At 40.7% G+C, this 13,594-nt stretch overlaps 1 protein-coding gene across 1 annotated transcript in view; it reads left to right on the top strand.

Moving 5' to 3' along the window:
• The window catches only part of urb1 (URB1 ribosome biogenesis homolog), a 51,863-nt gene that overhangs the window by 30,517 nt on the left and 7,752 nt on the right, over positions 1-13,594 (top strand). The window contains exons 23-35 of the mRNA XM_069190191.1: positions 517-721; positions 1,408-1,594; positions 2,550-2,608; positions 3,051-3,232; positions 4,560-4,670; positions 5,364-5,427; positions 6,464-6,632; positions 7,222-7,324; positions 9,863-10,023; positions 10,954-11,065; positions 11,157-11,263; positions 12,339-12,482; positions 13,278-13,387. Of these exons, the coding sequence (XP_069046292.1) occupies positions 517-721; positions 1,408-1,594; positions 2,550-2,608; positions 3,051-3,232; positions 4,560-4,670; positions 5,364-5,427; positions 6,464-6,632; positions 7,222-7,324; positions 9,863-10,023; positions 10,954-11,065; positions 11,157-11,263; positions 12,339-12,482; positions 13,278-13,387 (1,714 nt within the window). The remainder of the gene's footprint in view (positions 1-516; positions 722-1,407; positions 1,595-2,549; positions 2,609-3,050; positions 3,233-4,559; positions 4,671-5,363; positions 5,428-6,463; positions 6,633-7,221; positions 7,325-9,862; positions 10,024-10,953; positions 11,066-11,156; positions 11,264-12,338; positions 12,483-13,277; positions 13,388-13,594) is intronic.

The raw sequence follows: 13,594 nt of genomic DNA, 5'->3' as shown, positions 1-13,594 counted from the left end.
CACCCTTACCCTTTTTGAGAACCCCCCTGGGATTTTTAATGACCACAGAGAGTCAGGACCTCGGTTTTATGTCTGATACGAATGACAGCACCTTTTTACAGTATAGTGTCCCCATTACTATACTGGGGCATTAGAACCCACACAGACAGCAGGATGAGTGCCCTCCACTGGCCGCACTGGGCTGTAATTGTTACGGAGCCAGAGCATTTGAACAGTTACCCAATAGTCTGTTTAAGACCTAACATCTTTCACAGCCTAGTTCAGTTTTATGGAGGTCTTACATCTTACCCTTAACCCTGTTGACTTTTTTTGGTTTGGAGAGGTTAAAGGGTGCTTGCAGCCACGTCCAGTGAAATTGTCCTCTCAATTCCTCCGTTTTTTATGAGCAGACGTCCTGATCTGAATGCTTTTACCACGCAACCTTTTAACAGTGGTGTTAATTAAACTATTGGTGCTATAGAGATTTGCAGTGTAGAAATATTCTTGTCCCTTGCTGTTTCTGTTCCTCCTGTGCAGTCCATGCGGCAGTGCTGAGAGATCTCAAAGAAGCTTTGCTGGTGAAGCTGTTGGACATGGTGCTGTCTGGCAGTCCAGCTCAGGCTCTGGCCTTGCAGGTGGATGTTCTCTCCGGCCTGATCAAGCTTGCGGCCCAGGTGGAAGACTTGGCCGGTGCCGCTGACCGGCTCTCTTCTCTCCTAGAGAGCGTGGACAGTTTTGAAAGGTATACTGGTCATTTGGTGTCCAAGCCAGCAAAACTTGCAGAGACTTTTCCACTTTTGTGAAAACGTTACTAAGGGCACCTTTTACCTGTGTAATTCCAATTAGTTGAGAAGTCGTACCGTCCTGTGTGAAAAGTGAAGTTTGTGCTGGAATAAGTCTAAAGAAAGAAATGGCAGATTCCTGTGATTTAGAATGGTCCTTCAGGCATCACAATTTCAGGTTATACTCCAGACCTGCTGTGCTTTTACATTGCAAGCACACCAGTAAGTATGTTGTGCCATGGCTGCTTTTTTGTATGTGTATTTATCTTGGCCTGTATCTCCAAAGGATGGTGCCTTTTTACAGTATAGTATCCCCATCACTATACTGAGGCATTAGGACCCACATGCAGCGAGCGCCCCCTGCTGGCCACACTGACACCTCTTCCAGCAGCAACCTTAGCTTTCTCAGGAGGTCTCCAATCCAGGTACTGACCAGGCTCACACCTGCTTAGCTTCAGTGGGTTGCCAGTTGTGAGTTGCAAGGTGATATGGCTGCTGGCTTATATCACATATCATATCATATCATGTCTTTTGATCATATTGTGCATGCCTATCAGTTCTACTTTGAAAAGTGAATGCGATTCAATCTGTGTGTGACCTGTTGCAGATAAGGGCTGGTTACATGAGCCTGTTTTGTGTTTGACAGGTGGATGCTGGTGGATTCCATTACCGAAGGGCTTGCTGGAGCTCCACAGACGCAGGCCAGCTGGAAGAGATCTCTGCTAACAGCATCTTTTAAGTGGCTGAAGGCATCATACACCAAATACAAAGAGCAGGAGCAAGCCGTGCAGGAGAAGGAAGAGAAGATGCTGCAGCAGCTCCAAAGACTCCTGGTATATAGTTTGTTTCCACACAAATCATATATCAAATCCTATAGTCCTAGCTGAATTCCAAAACCACGTGTTATAATAGTGTTTGGTGCATGTAAGTAGCCAGCTGTCTGGATTAGAGTCAGTCTTGGGGGTGTTTTCAGGGCTGTAATAAACAAGGCTACTAGCTTTATTTATGTGAATTAGTGTGTGAGACCTGTGTCATGTGTGGTTTGTTTGCAGCCTGAAATTTGCCTACTTCTCAACCCATTATTGAGCCCATAAGAAACATTACATACAAGAAGAGGCCATTCAAGCTCTCTGGCCCTTTTGAAGTTAGTCATTAATTGGTACTCCCACAACCCTTTGGGTTAAGACGAGCCTCCTACTTTTGCTTTTAAAAGCACTTTCACAGAGTTTAAATATCATTTTGCTTCCCATCAGTTAGAATGCCTGCCTTAGGCTTTGTCCAATTTATTTTCTTTACGGGAAGGAGGTTCAAAGGCCAATTTTACAGATGTCAAGTGCTGTGTAGAGTAACTAGGGAATGTAGTTCAAGTAGGTAGCTGCATCAAGTAAAGTAAACAAGTAAAGTTCAGCGGAAGAAGGCTCCACAACCGTAACATTGTGTTTCTTTTCTTCTCTTTTCAGCATGGAATAAACCTTTATTTGTTCCTAACTAGGGAATGTCCTATTCATAACCATTGCTTCCTGTCTGTTTTGGAAGAGCTATGATATTCAAGAGTGCAGAAGCAATCTCTATCTGGAGTGATCCTGTTCTCTGTGAAAGTAGTGTGTCCATGGTTTGCCTTTATCTTAGTGCTGTGTAGGGTTACAGTAGTGAGCCAAATTGAGAAGCAAATGGGAGAATCTAAATTGCGAAACCATTGCAAATTTATTGAAGAAGTGAAGTGTCAAGACCAGTGTTAAAACTTTGTGCTTTATTTATCCTACAATAAGGTCTGTGCTTGTCATACAGGGGTCTGTCAAACAGGTCACTGCATCGGACTGGAACAGCTTTGTGAAGACTGGGCTGAAGTAAGCTATTTTGGTATCTATTATATACATTCTCCGAACATATATAGCACACAGAGACAAAAGTGAAGGACCTTACTAAGATTAAGATATTATATGAATGTGAAATTATTTAGGTGCCCAAGTTAAGAAGTCAAAATAAGGTTCCTATTTAAAATTTTGTCACTTAACTACTTTATGAACTAAGGCCAAAGGCTTTTAAATTAGTCTGGAACACTTGGAGTTAACGTGAAAAGAAATGAGAAAATCTTTATCCATCTGATTTGGAATTCATAAAAGTTTGCTTGTTTATAAATTCAGAGGGAATGTTATTTTAGCTATCCTACACATGTTTTTGTGTATCCTGCAATCTGCATGCATGGTGCTACTATTAAAAGCATCAGTTTCAGTGGGTTTAAAAATACATTTCATGTGGACTCTTGCTCCCTCCTGTTTCACTGTCTAGGTATCGCTACAGAGACCAGGTCTTTTTAGAAAATCTGAATAACCTGCTGGTCCTGGTATATGAGGCTATCGATTCTTCGAAAGATCTTGTGGAATTGGGCACAGTTCACATGATGGTAACAAGCCATTCATTATTTTTGTCAACTCTACTGCCGGCAGAAGAGGAACAAAATGGAACAAAAGGTGACTGAAATTTACAAATATATATCCTCTGTGTGGATTAATTTGCCTTAGATGCGAGAGTGTATTTGCCCTGTGAGGGACTGGCATCCTATCCAGGGTGTATCCTCATCTCCCCTGCGACCCTGCATTGGAAGAAGCGTTTAGAAAATGGATGGATGGATATCCTGTGTATAAAATATTTATACCTCCCCCCATCTGTTATCTCCAATCATCCAGAATCAACTTGATTGAGTGGTATGACCCTTGTCCTGTACAGCGCAGGGGAAAAGAGGAATCTGTATGTTTTTGTCAGAAATGCAGACCGATCTGTCGGTTTTTCAGACCGTGAACCCCATGGCCTCAAAAGTGCGATGCAGAGTACTAGTTGAGCTCTCACTGACAACACTTCAAGCTCCCAGGAGCCCAGAGCCCCCTGTAGGTGCTACTGAGCAACAGGTTAGAGATATACTGTGATGTGAAATCAAAGGACATTCTGGACGAAGGCTTGAGATTTTAAGCACAAGTACTGGCTTCACAAATTTAACTGATAAGAATTTTTTTTTTCATCTGTCCTTATTTGTCAGCTACATCTCTTCCATGTTCATTGAAAAATCACTGAACAATCAGTCCAGCCCGAGTTTGCCCACCCTGGACTATGTTTTTGGCCAACTGTAGCTGGGAATGGCAAAGTGGTGTGTACATTTAGCAGAGCTTTGGATTGGTGGATTAGAGTAGGCAGGGATTTCCTTAGGTGACCAGCCTAACGGTCACTCCTTGAACTGAGGTGCCCTGGCACCTGTGAGTGAGCAGTGTCATCAGAGAGAGCTGTATCGCTCCTCCGATCAGTGTTAATGCTGAAGGTAGTGGAGAGATCACAGCATGTCAGATGCTGAAATTGGAAAGGTAAATAGCTGTTTTATCTTTTTTATTACCGATTCACTTCAACAGAATGTATCAGAATAGAAATTAGAATATTTTTTTTAATTTGTAAAATTAATAAATGATCAGATGCTTTTTTTCCATATCTACCGTTTGCATACACCATTTCTTTCAATTTTGATATGATTTGTATCTGTTTTCTAAAGGATAAAAATGCAGCCCAAGTTCTGGTTGATTTTCATTGTTTACAAGCTCTGTAAACGTTTGTTTATTAGTCCTGTTGTTTAGAACCGAGAACCGTCTTTCGAGTTAAAATGGACTCAAATGGAGGTCAGGCCATTCACAATTTAAAATTTTGCTTTTTATATAACAAGGGGATTGTTATGAAAAGCAAAACAGTTCTGAATACCTAAAACACAATAAAAGTGGCTCAGTATTGTGATTTTTTTATTCCTTTGGGAATTCACAGATGCCCTCGTGACTGTCTTGCTTACCCTGGTAAAGAAGTGTCCTGGTGTTTGCAGCAGTGCTCATTTTTCTGTTCTTATGGGAGCGTATGGAGCAACTTTGAGTACCACAGGTAGGAAAACACAGCTCTTTTTCTGAAGTTTTGAGGGAAAAGTGAAGGAACTTCAAAGACCCTCTCTTCCCTGGTGTGGATTTTGATTCCCTTCTTCTTCCTGTTCCTGGCTCCTGGATGTTTTATATACTAATGATTGGGCTTCTAGTTATATCTTTGTCATGTTTAACAGTATTGCTATAATAAAATAGTAGCTTTTTATCAAAGCACATGTTTCATTCAATTTAATAGTGGTATAGTTCATCCATTTAACTCTTGACAGAAATATGTCTTGGAGAGCCAGATTTGTAAAGGCATTAATTTAATGGCAGCACAGTCTAGTATTATTTAGGGTTTTGGACTCCAGACCAGAGGGGTTGTGGGTTCAAATCCCAGATTGGACACTGGTGATATACCCAAGAGTAAGGTATTTTTCATTGTAACTCAGAATGTATTCTCAATTAATGTATCTCATGGAATAATAGCTTAAATTAATTATGTTAACAGGAGGCAGAATTAGGTACTTTTAGTAATTTATTTATTTGAGGATTAGGAGTGAATTATTAAACGTATGTGTACAGTAAACAGTAAGACTTTATAGTGATGTATAATGCTAAATTACTATGAGAGCAATCATGAGTTGCTCCCCAAATTCATTTTAGGTAAATGTGCTACATATATAATATAAATAATCTCCAAATGTTTATTTTTCAGACCAGAAAATGTTACAACTACTACAGGAGTATGAAAGAAATGGTGTCAGTCTGGCTGAATTTCAGTAAGTTTGCCATCTAGATCTGTGCTACTTTGACAGTTACCTATAGAAGGAATGGGACTTGAACTGGGACTTCACAAATTCAATGAAAAAGTATCACTATTGAACTATTCACTTTTGGTAATAGTTCAATAGGTATTTGAAGCATCTCTTCTTCCTTAAGTATTTTTTAGCATTTGAAACTGTTTTCTTATATACTGTCCTCCTCTCACCTGAGCAAATGGAGAAACGGAGTCAAATAGTGGCTTCTGAAAACTCAAGTGAAAACTGTCAAGTACAGTGATAGCAGTTTTCTAAACTGAAAAGTGTAAATAGCAGTATTTCGTGTAAGAATAAAAAAATGTATAATAGTTTTTTCTACTTATTTGTATTATTTTTTAAACATGCATTTTTAAAGCTTGTTTTAGTTGAAAAAGAAAATTCAACTAAACTCTGTCACTCACGGCCCAAGAGTCTGCGTCTTGGCTGACCAAAGAATCTGGCCCAGTCATCTATAGTGGTACTGAACCAATTGTGTGGCAGCTCTCGAGGAATCCCAGTTATATTTGGCAATTATTGTGGTCCAAGCTCAAATCTGGTGTGTCAGGCTCTATTTGTCCTGTAAGAAAACTCCTTTTCTGAAACATTTTAATTATCTTTCTGTCACAGATTCAGTCTTATGATTTCACTTCTTAATGGAAATCCTAAAATCTGCCATTAGGACTAAGCATTAGGAGGTCTGGTTGAGGTGTGGTGTTAATAAGAAATTTAACCCACTTGCTGGCCTCAGATTATTAACCCAATTTAAGATGTTGTTTTTTCACTGATAAAATGGAAGAAACCTCTATTAAACCTTTAAATGGACAGTTTTGAAATTTGTGATCAGTAGGTTCATCAGAGTTTTGGTCTAATATGGTTTAAAATCTTCAGGGCTAACAGGTTGTGTGTCACATGCTGTGATACACAACAGCTCAGAACTGTCGCAAGACAGGAAGGGAGGGTCTTGCCTTTCCAAGAGGCAGCAGGTTGGCCAACACGTGTCACGGTTTTGTTCCTCGAGGTCTCTGCTGTGGGGGCCTGCTGCTGTGGAGCACCACAAAGCCTCCAGGAATCTAGGGAGCTCCCTGTGGCAGCAGCCCACCTCCCAGGATGTCCTGGCTCTGCTGAAACCAGACAAAATGCTTCACACGGCGCTGCACTTTCCTGAACAACGCCAAATCATTCCGCAGGTACTGCAGTTTAGAGGGCACAAGCCATTCGCACACAGCTCGTTTATTTTCCCCTGAAGCCTTCCCTGTGTTGGAGGCTGTTGTTCAGAGCAGCAGAACACATCGACACAGGTCAGCACCCTCGATTAAGTGAAGAGAACCTATATTTATGTGGTAAATAAATGATGTGTCCAGGTCCACTGTTTTATTCTGTGAGTACATTTCATGTCACGCAGCTTGAAAAAAAAAACAGTTGGACATGAAGAAGAAAACATTTCTAGTAGCTGTTTATGTTTGTGATATGAACACAATAGAAATCACCCTTTTCTTTATCATTTGCTCATTTCATCCTTTTGTTATTTTACTTTTCCATTAACACAGCTCAGCCCTATAAAGACAACAATGTATTCTGTCTTATCATAGATCTTATCATCTTCTGATGCATTTTGCTTGTCATGAGAATTTTGGGTTTTAGTGGGGAATATGTTATGTTTTATTCTTTTCTGGCAGATGTTAGTTCTGTTTAGTCTTGTCTGGTCTTTTGCCCAATGAAGTTGTTTGTGGTTTTCAGTGTTAGCTGATGTTCTGTCATACTTTTCCTGACTTGCAGGATGAAGAGGAGCTATTGTTCACCGATAAGCGGATAGGGGACCTGAGTGCTCTGTATGACCCCTGCTTTCTTCTGCCCCTCTTCAGTGTTCTTCTCAAGCCAGGTAAGACATCAGTCTGGCATTGCTGGTGAGTTTGTAATGTCAGGGACCTTGCCCTTGACTCTCAGGTTGGCTCTGTGGTTTGTTTGTTGTTCCTGCTTACTGGAGACACTGAGTGCAGACCAGCAGGCTGTTTGTCTTGCTGTTTGATGCCCATCCTAGCTGTAGACAGATCTTGGATTTTAACGTTTCATTTTGTGTCACAGCTTTTTTTTTCATTTAATTTTGTCAGCTTACTGTTTATGCATGATCATTATTGAAAATGTCATGTTTCTTCTACAAAAAATTGAATTATAAGTCATCTTGGATAAAGGCATCTACTAAGCAAATTAAAAATAGTAAACTATCTGCCGATTTACGTGTAGAGCAGTGGTTCTCAAACTTTTTGGACCAAGTACCACCCCTAATCCAACCAAAGCATCCAAGTACCACCTACAGGTCATCATCTCATAGGAACCCCAGAAATTATCAATGACCAACATGAGCGCATGTGCACACACACACTCACACATACATATAATAAATATTATAATAATTAACTTTGTTTGATATATTAAAATGTGGCTTCTCAAAGTGTTTTACAGAAAAAAAGCACCATTTCAGTGAGAGGGGTGAGCCTGTTTAGTCGAGCAAAGCAGATGTAAATTAATTTTTCGAGTCTTGATACAATTCACAACAGTCTGACAGATTTTAAATTGTCAGGCATTTTCTTGACGGCAAAGGTCTCGCGGTGGATGTTGCAATGAAACCATTAATTTCTGGAGCAACCTCTCTAATTCGTGCAACTGCACCGTTGTGTCGGCTTGTCATTGCCCTAGCACCGTCAGTACAAACTCCGACACATTTTATCCAGTCAATGCCATTCTCTTCGATAAATTTATTCAGAAGCTGAAATACCTGCTCTCCTGTAGTTCCTGTTGGTAGCGGCTTACAGAACAGAAAGTCCTCACGGGACGTACCCTCAAACTCGTATCTAACGTAAACGAGCAAATTGGCCAAATCAACTATAGACTCATCTAATTGAAGTGAAAAACATCTGCTCATCTTAACGCGCTCTGTCAGCGTACTTTTTATATCATCCTTCATTTCAATAATTCTATGAATGACTGTGTCTTTCGGGGGGGGCAGCAGGTCGAGCTGTTCAGCAGCTTTTTCTCCACACATAATAGTGTGGGGATTATCTGCTTTAGCAATCTGCAAGCTTGCATTTTTCCACGTTTCCGTTTTTATTTCAGTGTTTATTTTAAGTATTTATTTAATGCGCATGGGCGAGAAACACAGAGACACTCGGTGTATTTTTCTCAAATTAACTTAGAACAGTTCTTAAATATTTTTCTGTTATTTTTCACGCTTTCCTGTGCTCACAAGATTACCAGCGTTCGTAGCACGCATTTCTGTGCATTCCTGTGTTTACAACGTTGGCATTCCAAAATCACGCACATTCTCCTTTCTCCCTATTTGCTGGAGATACAGTAGCTTTTTTTAAATACAATTGGTCACTTGCGTCTGTAGCACGCATTCCTATAGAGTGGTATAGAATTACAGAGTATCTCTTGTGTCCACTGAAGTATTAGCGCGCACTGTATCGTAGTACATAGGCTGCGTATTCGACACGTATAAAAATACAAAATATGAAAACCCGTCCCGATTTTTTTCAGCGCACACAACACAGTCCCAGGGTCATTTGGCGTACCACCTGGCGGCACGCCACGTACCACTGCCGGTACGCGTACCACAGTTTGAGAACCACTGGTGTTGAGAAACTCCCATCTATGACATCCATCCATCCATTTTCTAATCCTCCACTTATCCAGTACAGGGATGTGGGGGAGCCAGAATCTATCCCAGCAAGGAACAGATTCAAGACAGGATACACCCTGGACTGGACGCCAGTCCATAGCAAGGCACACACAGACACATACATGCATATACTCATACCAGGGCAAAATATACAGAAACCAATTAGCATGCCCATACGTCAGTATGCAGTAGGAAACCAAAACGTTCAGTGGAAACCCCGCAAACACAGGGAGAATACCCAGGGCTCTAGTGCCCCAAGGCAGCAATGCTAAGTGCTGTGCCACCACTCACTGTAGGGTACTCCAAACTATTTTAGTTTTCACAGGATAACAGATATTGTCCAAATGCCAGCACCAGATTCTAACTAGATAACGCTCTTCAGTAGTCACAATGTTTAAGTAATATTTGCTTTCCTGTTTTATTGGTACTGTTGCATTATGCACAAGAATTTGTGCATTTTGTAAAGCCTGAAGAGGATCTTTATTAACTTTTCTGTAATGGGAGATTTTCTTGCTTTTGTGCAATATACATGCTTAGGTGTTTGAATAGGTCTGCACAAAATATTTGAAATAGTTATTTATAACATTTATATTGAAATAAATCATCGTTTCCTCTTCTTTACACCAATCTGTACAATTAATTATCCTTCTCTTTACACATGGGGAGTCAATGGCACAGCCTGAACCAGGCTGAGACGTCGGTAGTTTGTGTTATTTATTCTGGGCTCTTGTCTCTGGGCAGAGTGCGTGGTTGACTGCTACAAGTTTGTGTCCTGCAATGCTTTTGGCGTCACTGTAGCTGCTCTCAGCAGCTATGATCCCCACGTGAGAGCAGCAGCTTATCAGGTCTTGGGACAGTTTTACCACCATTTAGATGGAGCTCGGTTCAAGGAAAGAAGACAGGTAAGGCCAGCCGTTACTTAAAACAGTGGGCTTATGCTGTGTGTCAGTGTTTTGCCAACAGATATCAATTATTCAATTTTGGTAACGCTTAACTTGAACTACATAATAGCTCCTTCATATGCACTACACAATGTATCGATGTGCACCAGCCAATGCTTTGGCAAACACTTGTGCCGATGACGTTACAAGCAGCAGTTATTCCAAACAGTTCTCAACAAGAGACACTACAGAGGAGAGCTAGGAGCAGAATTCCAGAATTCTGAGCCAGGTGAAAGTGCTGGAAGAGGGCATGAAAAATTTGAGAGATAACCAGAAATTTCTGCAGATGTGAGACCGAGACAGTGGTCTTGCTATGTTTATGTTAAAATTGATTTTTTCATATGGTTTTTATGCCTATCATTATCTCATGTCTTTATGAAGACTTTATGACAGACACTATCAAGTAAATTACTAACCTTATTTATTTTAGACGCTGTATCTCTGTTTAGTGCTTAGTACAATAAAAACTTAAAGAATTGTGGTCTGTCATCAAATGATATTTCAACTACAAGAGCGCATTTTGTAATTTTTTTCATATCTCAGAGATACTACTTCACATACGAAAATGGGAGAACTGTAGAAACTTCACACAGGAATCAAACTCGGGGCCCAAGAGGCTGCAGTGCTTACAGTCACTCTATCATACTACACGAAATGGGAGCATGAGAGCAAAGTTTAACTGCAAGGAGCCAGTTCAGCACCAGCAGGTCTAAGCATGCCGCAAGTCTCAGAGGGGATGTCAATATTTGATTCTCATCAAATCCAGATTGCAGATGTGCCTAGATTCTAGGGTACAAGTGAGCTCATGGGAGTCAAAGGGCTTGTTCTCCTCCTATTCTTCTCCCTTCGCCTCAGTGCAGTTTATTTCTGTGTTGTGGTTTTGTGTCGTAGTTGCTGTATCTGATGGATGCTGTGAGGAATGGTATTCGACAGCCAAACGTTAGGCTTCCATTCCTGCTGGTTGCGTATATTTCTAGAGTGGCCCAGCAAATGCTCAAACCAGGTTGGTCGCTTATGAATTTGGAATTTGTTTGACTGTCTGCCCTTCCTTCAGCTCGGATTCTGACATGTTCTTTTTTTCTCCCTTTTCCTAGAGGAACACATGTATGTGGTTCTCAACAAGTTTCTCCTATCCCATCAATATTTGGACCTTCAAAAGGTCCCTTGCTTCTTCAAGCTGTTTTACAGCTTTGATTTGGAGGTAAATGTTTCATATGTTAAACTGATATGACATTAAATTGTGTTTTCTCTCTCTTTCGTGCACAATTCATTACAGCAGAACACCTAATATCTGTTAACATTTCTTATTGCTCCATCCATCCGTTTTCTAATCACTTTATCGAATACAGGGTTACAAGAGAGCCAGAGGCTATCCCACCAAGAATTCAGCACAAGGCCATCACTGGGCATGCACAAAAAAAAATGCTTACATTCATACCAGGGCTAATTTAAGAACACTTTATTGGCCATATACAATTTCTTGCATTAGGAATTTGTCTTTTCGCATACCCCAGCTTGCTCTCCATGAGACACACAGACAGGGAGAGAAGCTTGGGTTCAGAGAGCAGGGTCAGCCATTTATACGGCGCCCCTGGAGCAGTTGAGGTTAAAGGCCTTGCTCAAGGGCCCAACAGAGTAGGATTCCTCTGCCGGCCACAGGGTACGAACCAGCAACTTTCCACCCACAGGCGCAGATCCTTAGCCACAGAGCCACCGCTCTGCCCCTATTTTCCCAGAAGCTTGTTAACCTACCAGTATGTTTTTGGACTGTGGGAGGAAACTGGAGCTCCCAGAGGAAATCCAGTCATTGAACCCAGGGCCCCAGAATTGCAAGGCAGCTATGCTAATCACTGCCATCATTTTCTGTTATTTTTTAACTATATTTAATAAAAGCATATTTTATCTTATCAGACATCTCCAATACTTTAACAGAAGGAGGATTGCCTTTATTTTAAGGCACAGGATCTCTCACAGGAGTGTTTATGTCAATTTGCAGCAGCAACATCAAGATTTCTTTCAGCATTAAAGGAAGACATTGGAGGCTGTCCACAATTAATAGAAAGTTTATTGCTGTAACCTGCTGGAAACAAATGAGCTCACTTACAGTCTTAACACTTTGTATATTAGAGTTATTGGAAGCCAAACCTATTTAGTCCTGTTTAGTTTCTAAAACAGAAAGTGAAAACCTTTGGCTACCATGTGGATTGTTGTCCACAATAAGAAAAGGTTTAAAAGAAACAACTGAATAAAACACCAATGCATTTCTTTCTCTGCAGCATAAAGTGGAGCGTCACTGGCTTCTTGGTTTTCTTGTTGAGGGACTGAAAGACAAGAATTGCTATGAGCTGTGTGATCGCCAAGGTGTTTTTCAAATCCTTTTAAGCTACTGTAGCAATCCAATCTGCGAGGAATCTGTTCAGGTGAGCCACATGTCAGGTCAGAAAGAAAACAAGAGTTTAAAAGATTGTAGGAACTATGCATCTCAAAACTGCTCTTGTCTCTCAAAGCAGATGAGAGAATTTCTGAAAGGGTGTGTGTGTTTTTTGACCATTATTGTTTTTGTTGGAGTATTAAGTTGTGTGACTCTGAGCAGTGCTGTATAATCCCCAGCACTCTGAAAACTGTCTGGAAAAACTTTAAATTACAACAGAATAATAATTAAGTGCAATGTGCACAGTGCAAACTTTAAACTGACTGAAGAAACTCAGACTGTAACTCGGGTCTGACTAGCTTCTGTGCTGCATGTGTTATAAAGTCACAATCCAAAAACTTGTTTGCATTTAGTCATATAATTCAAGTTACAAAGTGAAAAATACAATTCCCATTATCTTCCTGCAGGATATCCAGAGCTCATTGTGTAAAAAATGCACATTATATTCTCCGTTTTGTCTCCCAGGTCTGTTTCTCTGTTCTCTGCGTACTGTAAGGAGTTGGGATACTTCTTGTGTTCCTTTGAATCTTTCAGCCTAAATTACCAATGATTTCTCTTCAGTCCTATACTTCCAGTATTTAATAGTCCCAGGACATTAGTTTCATTATTAGAACGTACCAACCACAGTTGACAAGGAATATTCTAAATCAGTCAACACTGGGAGTGTTAGTTTTAATATTACGTCTCCCGATCTGGACTCAGCACTTTTAAGTGTGTATCTCAGCACTGTCTTTGGCTGTCCTGCTGGGTTGTTGTCATCTCTTATGTAATTCTTATGTCTCAGATTCAGATTTTAGACGTCTTACAGCAAGCTGCCCATGTGACAAAAGCTGCTTATGAGCTCATTAAGTGTCATGGCCTTTTAACCTGGATACTGCAAGTCCTAGAGAAGAGGTGAGTCAGCCCATCTGGGGAGTATTTACAAACGTTAGCATCTCACTAGGAGGTTCATTCATCCAGCCCAGTTACATAACATCCTCATGGCATTGCGTCAGCAGCTTGGCTCCTAAATGAATTCAGCATATCAGCAGGCCACTCTCTGCCTCTGGGGCACATTCTACAGCCTTTTACCTTTGCCCGACACATTTTCGAGGCTAAAGA

Source organism: Lepisosteus oculatus, chromosome 5 (assembly GCF_040954835.1).
Source record: "Lepisosteus oculatus isolate fLepOcu1 chromosome 5, fLepOcu1.hap2, whole genome shotgun sequence".
In the NCBI taxonomy this organism is placed as follows: domain Eukaryota; kingdom Metazoa; phylum Chordata; class Actinopteri; order Semionotiformes; family Lepisosteidae; genus Lepisosteus; species Lepisosteus oculatus.
The sequence above is the reverse complement of the archived record's forward strand: the minus strand, read 5'-3'. Positions and strand labels throughout refer to the sequence as shown.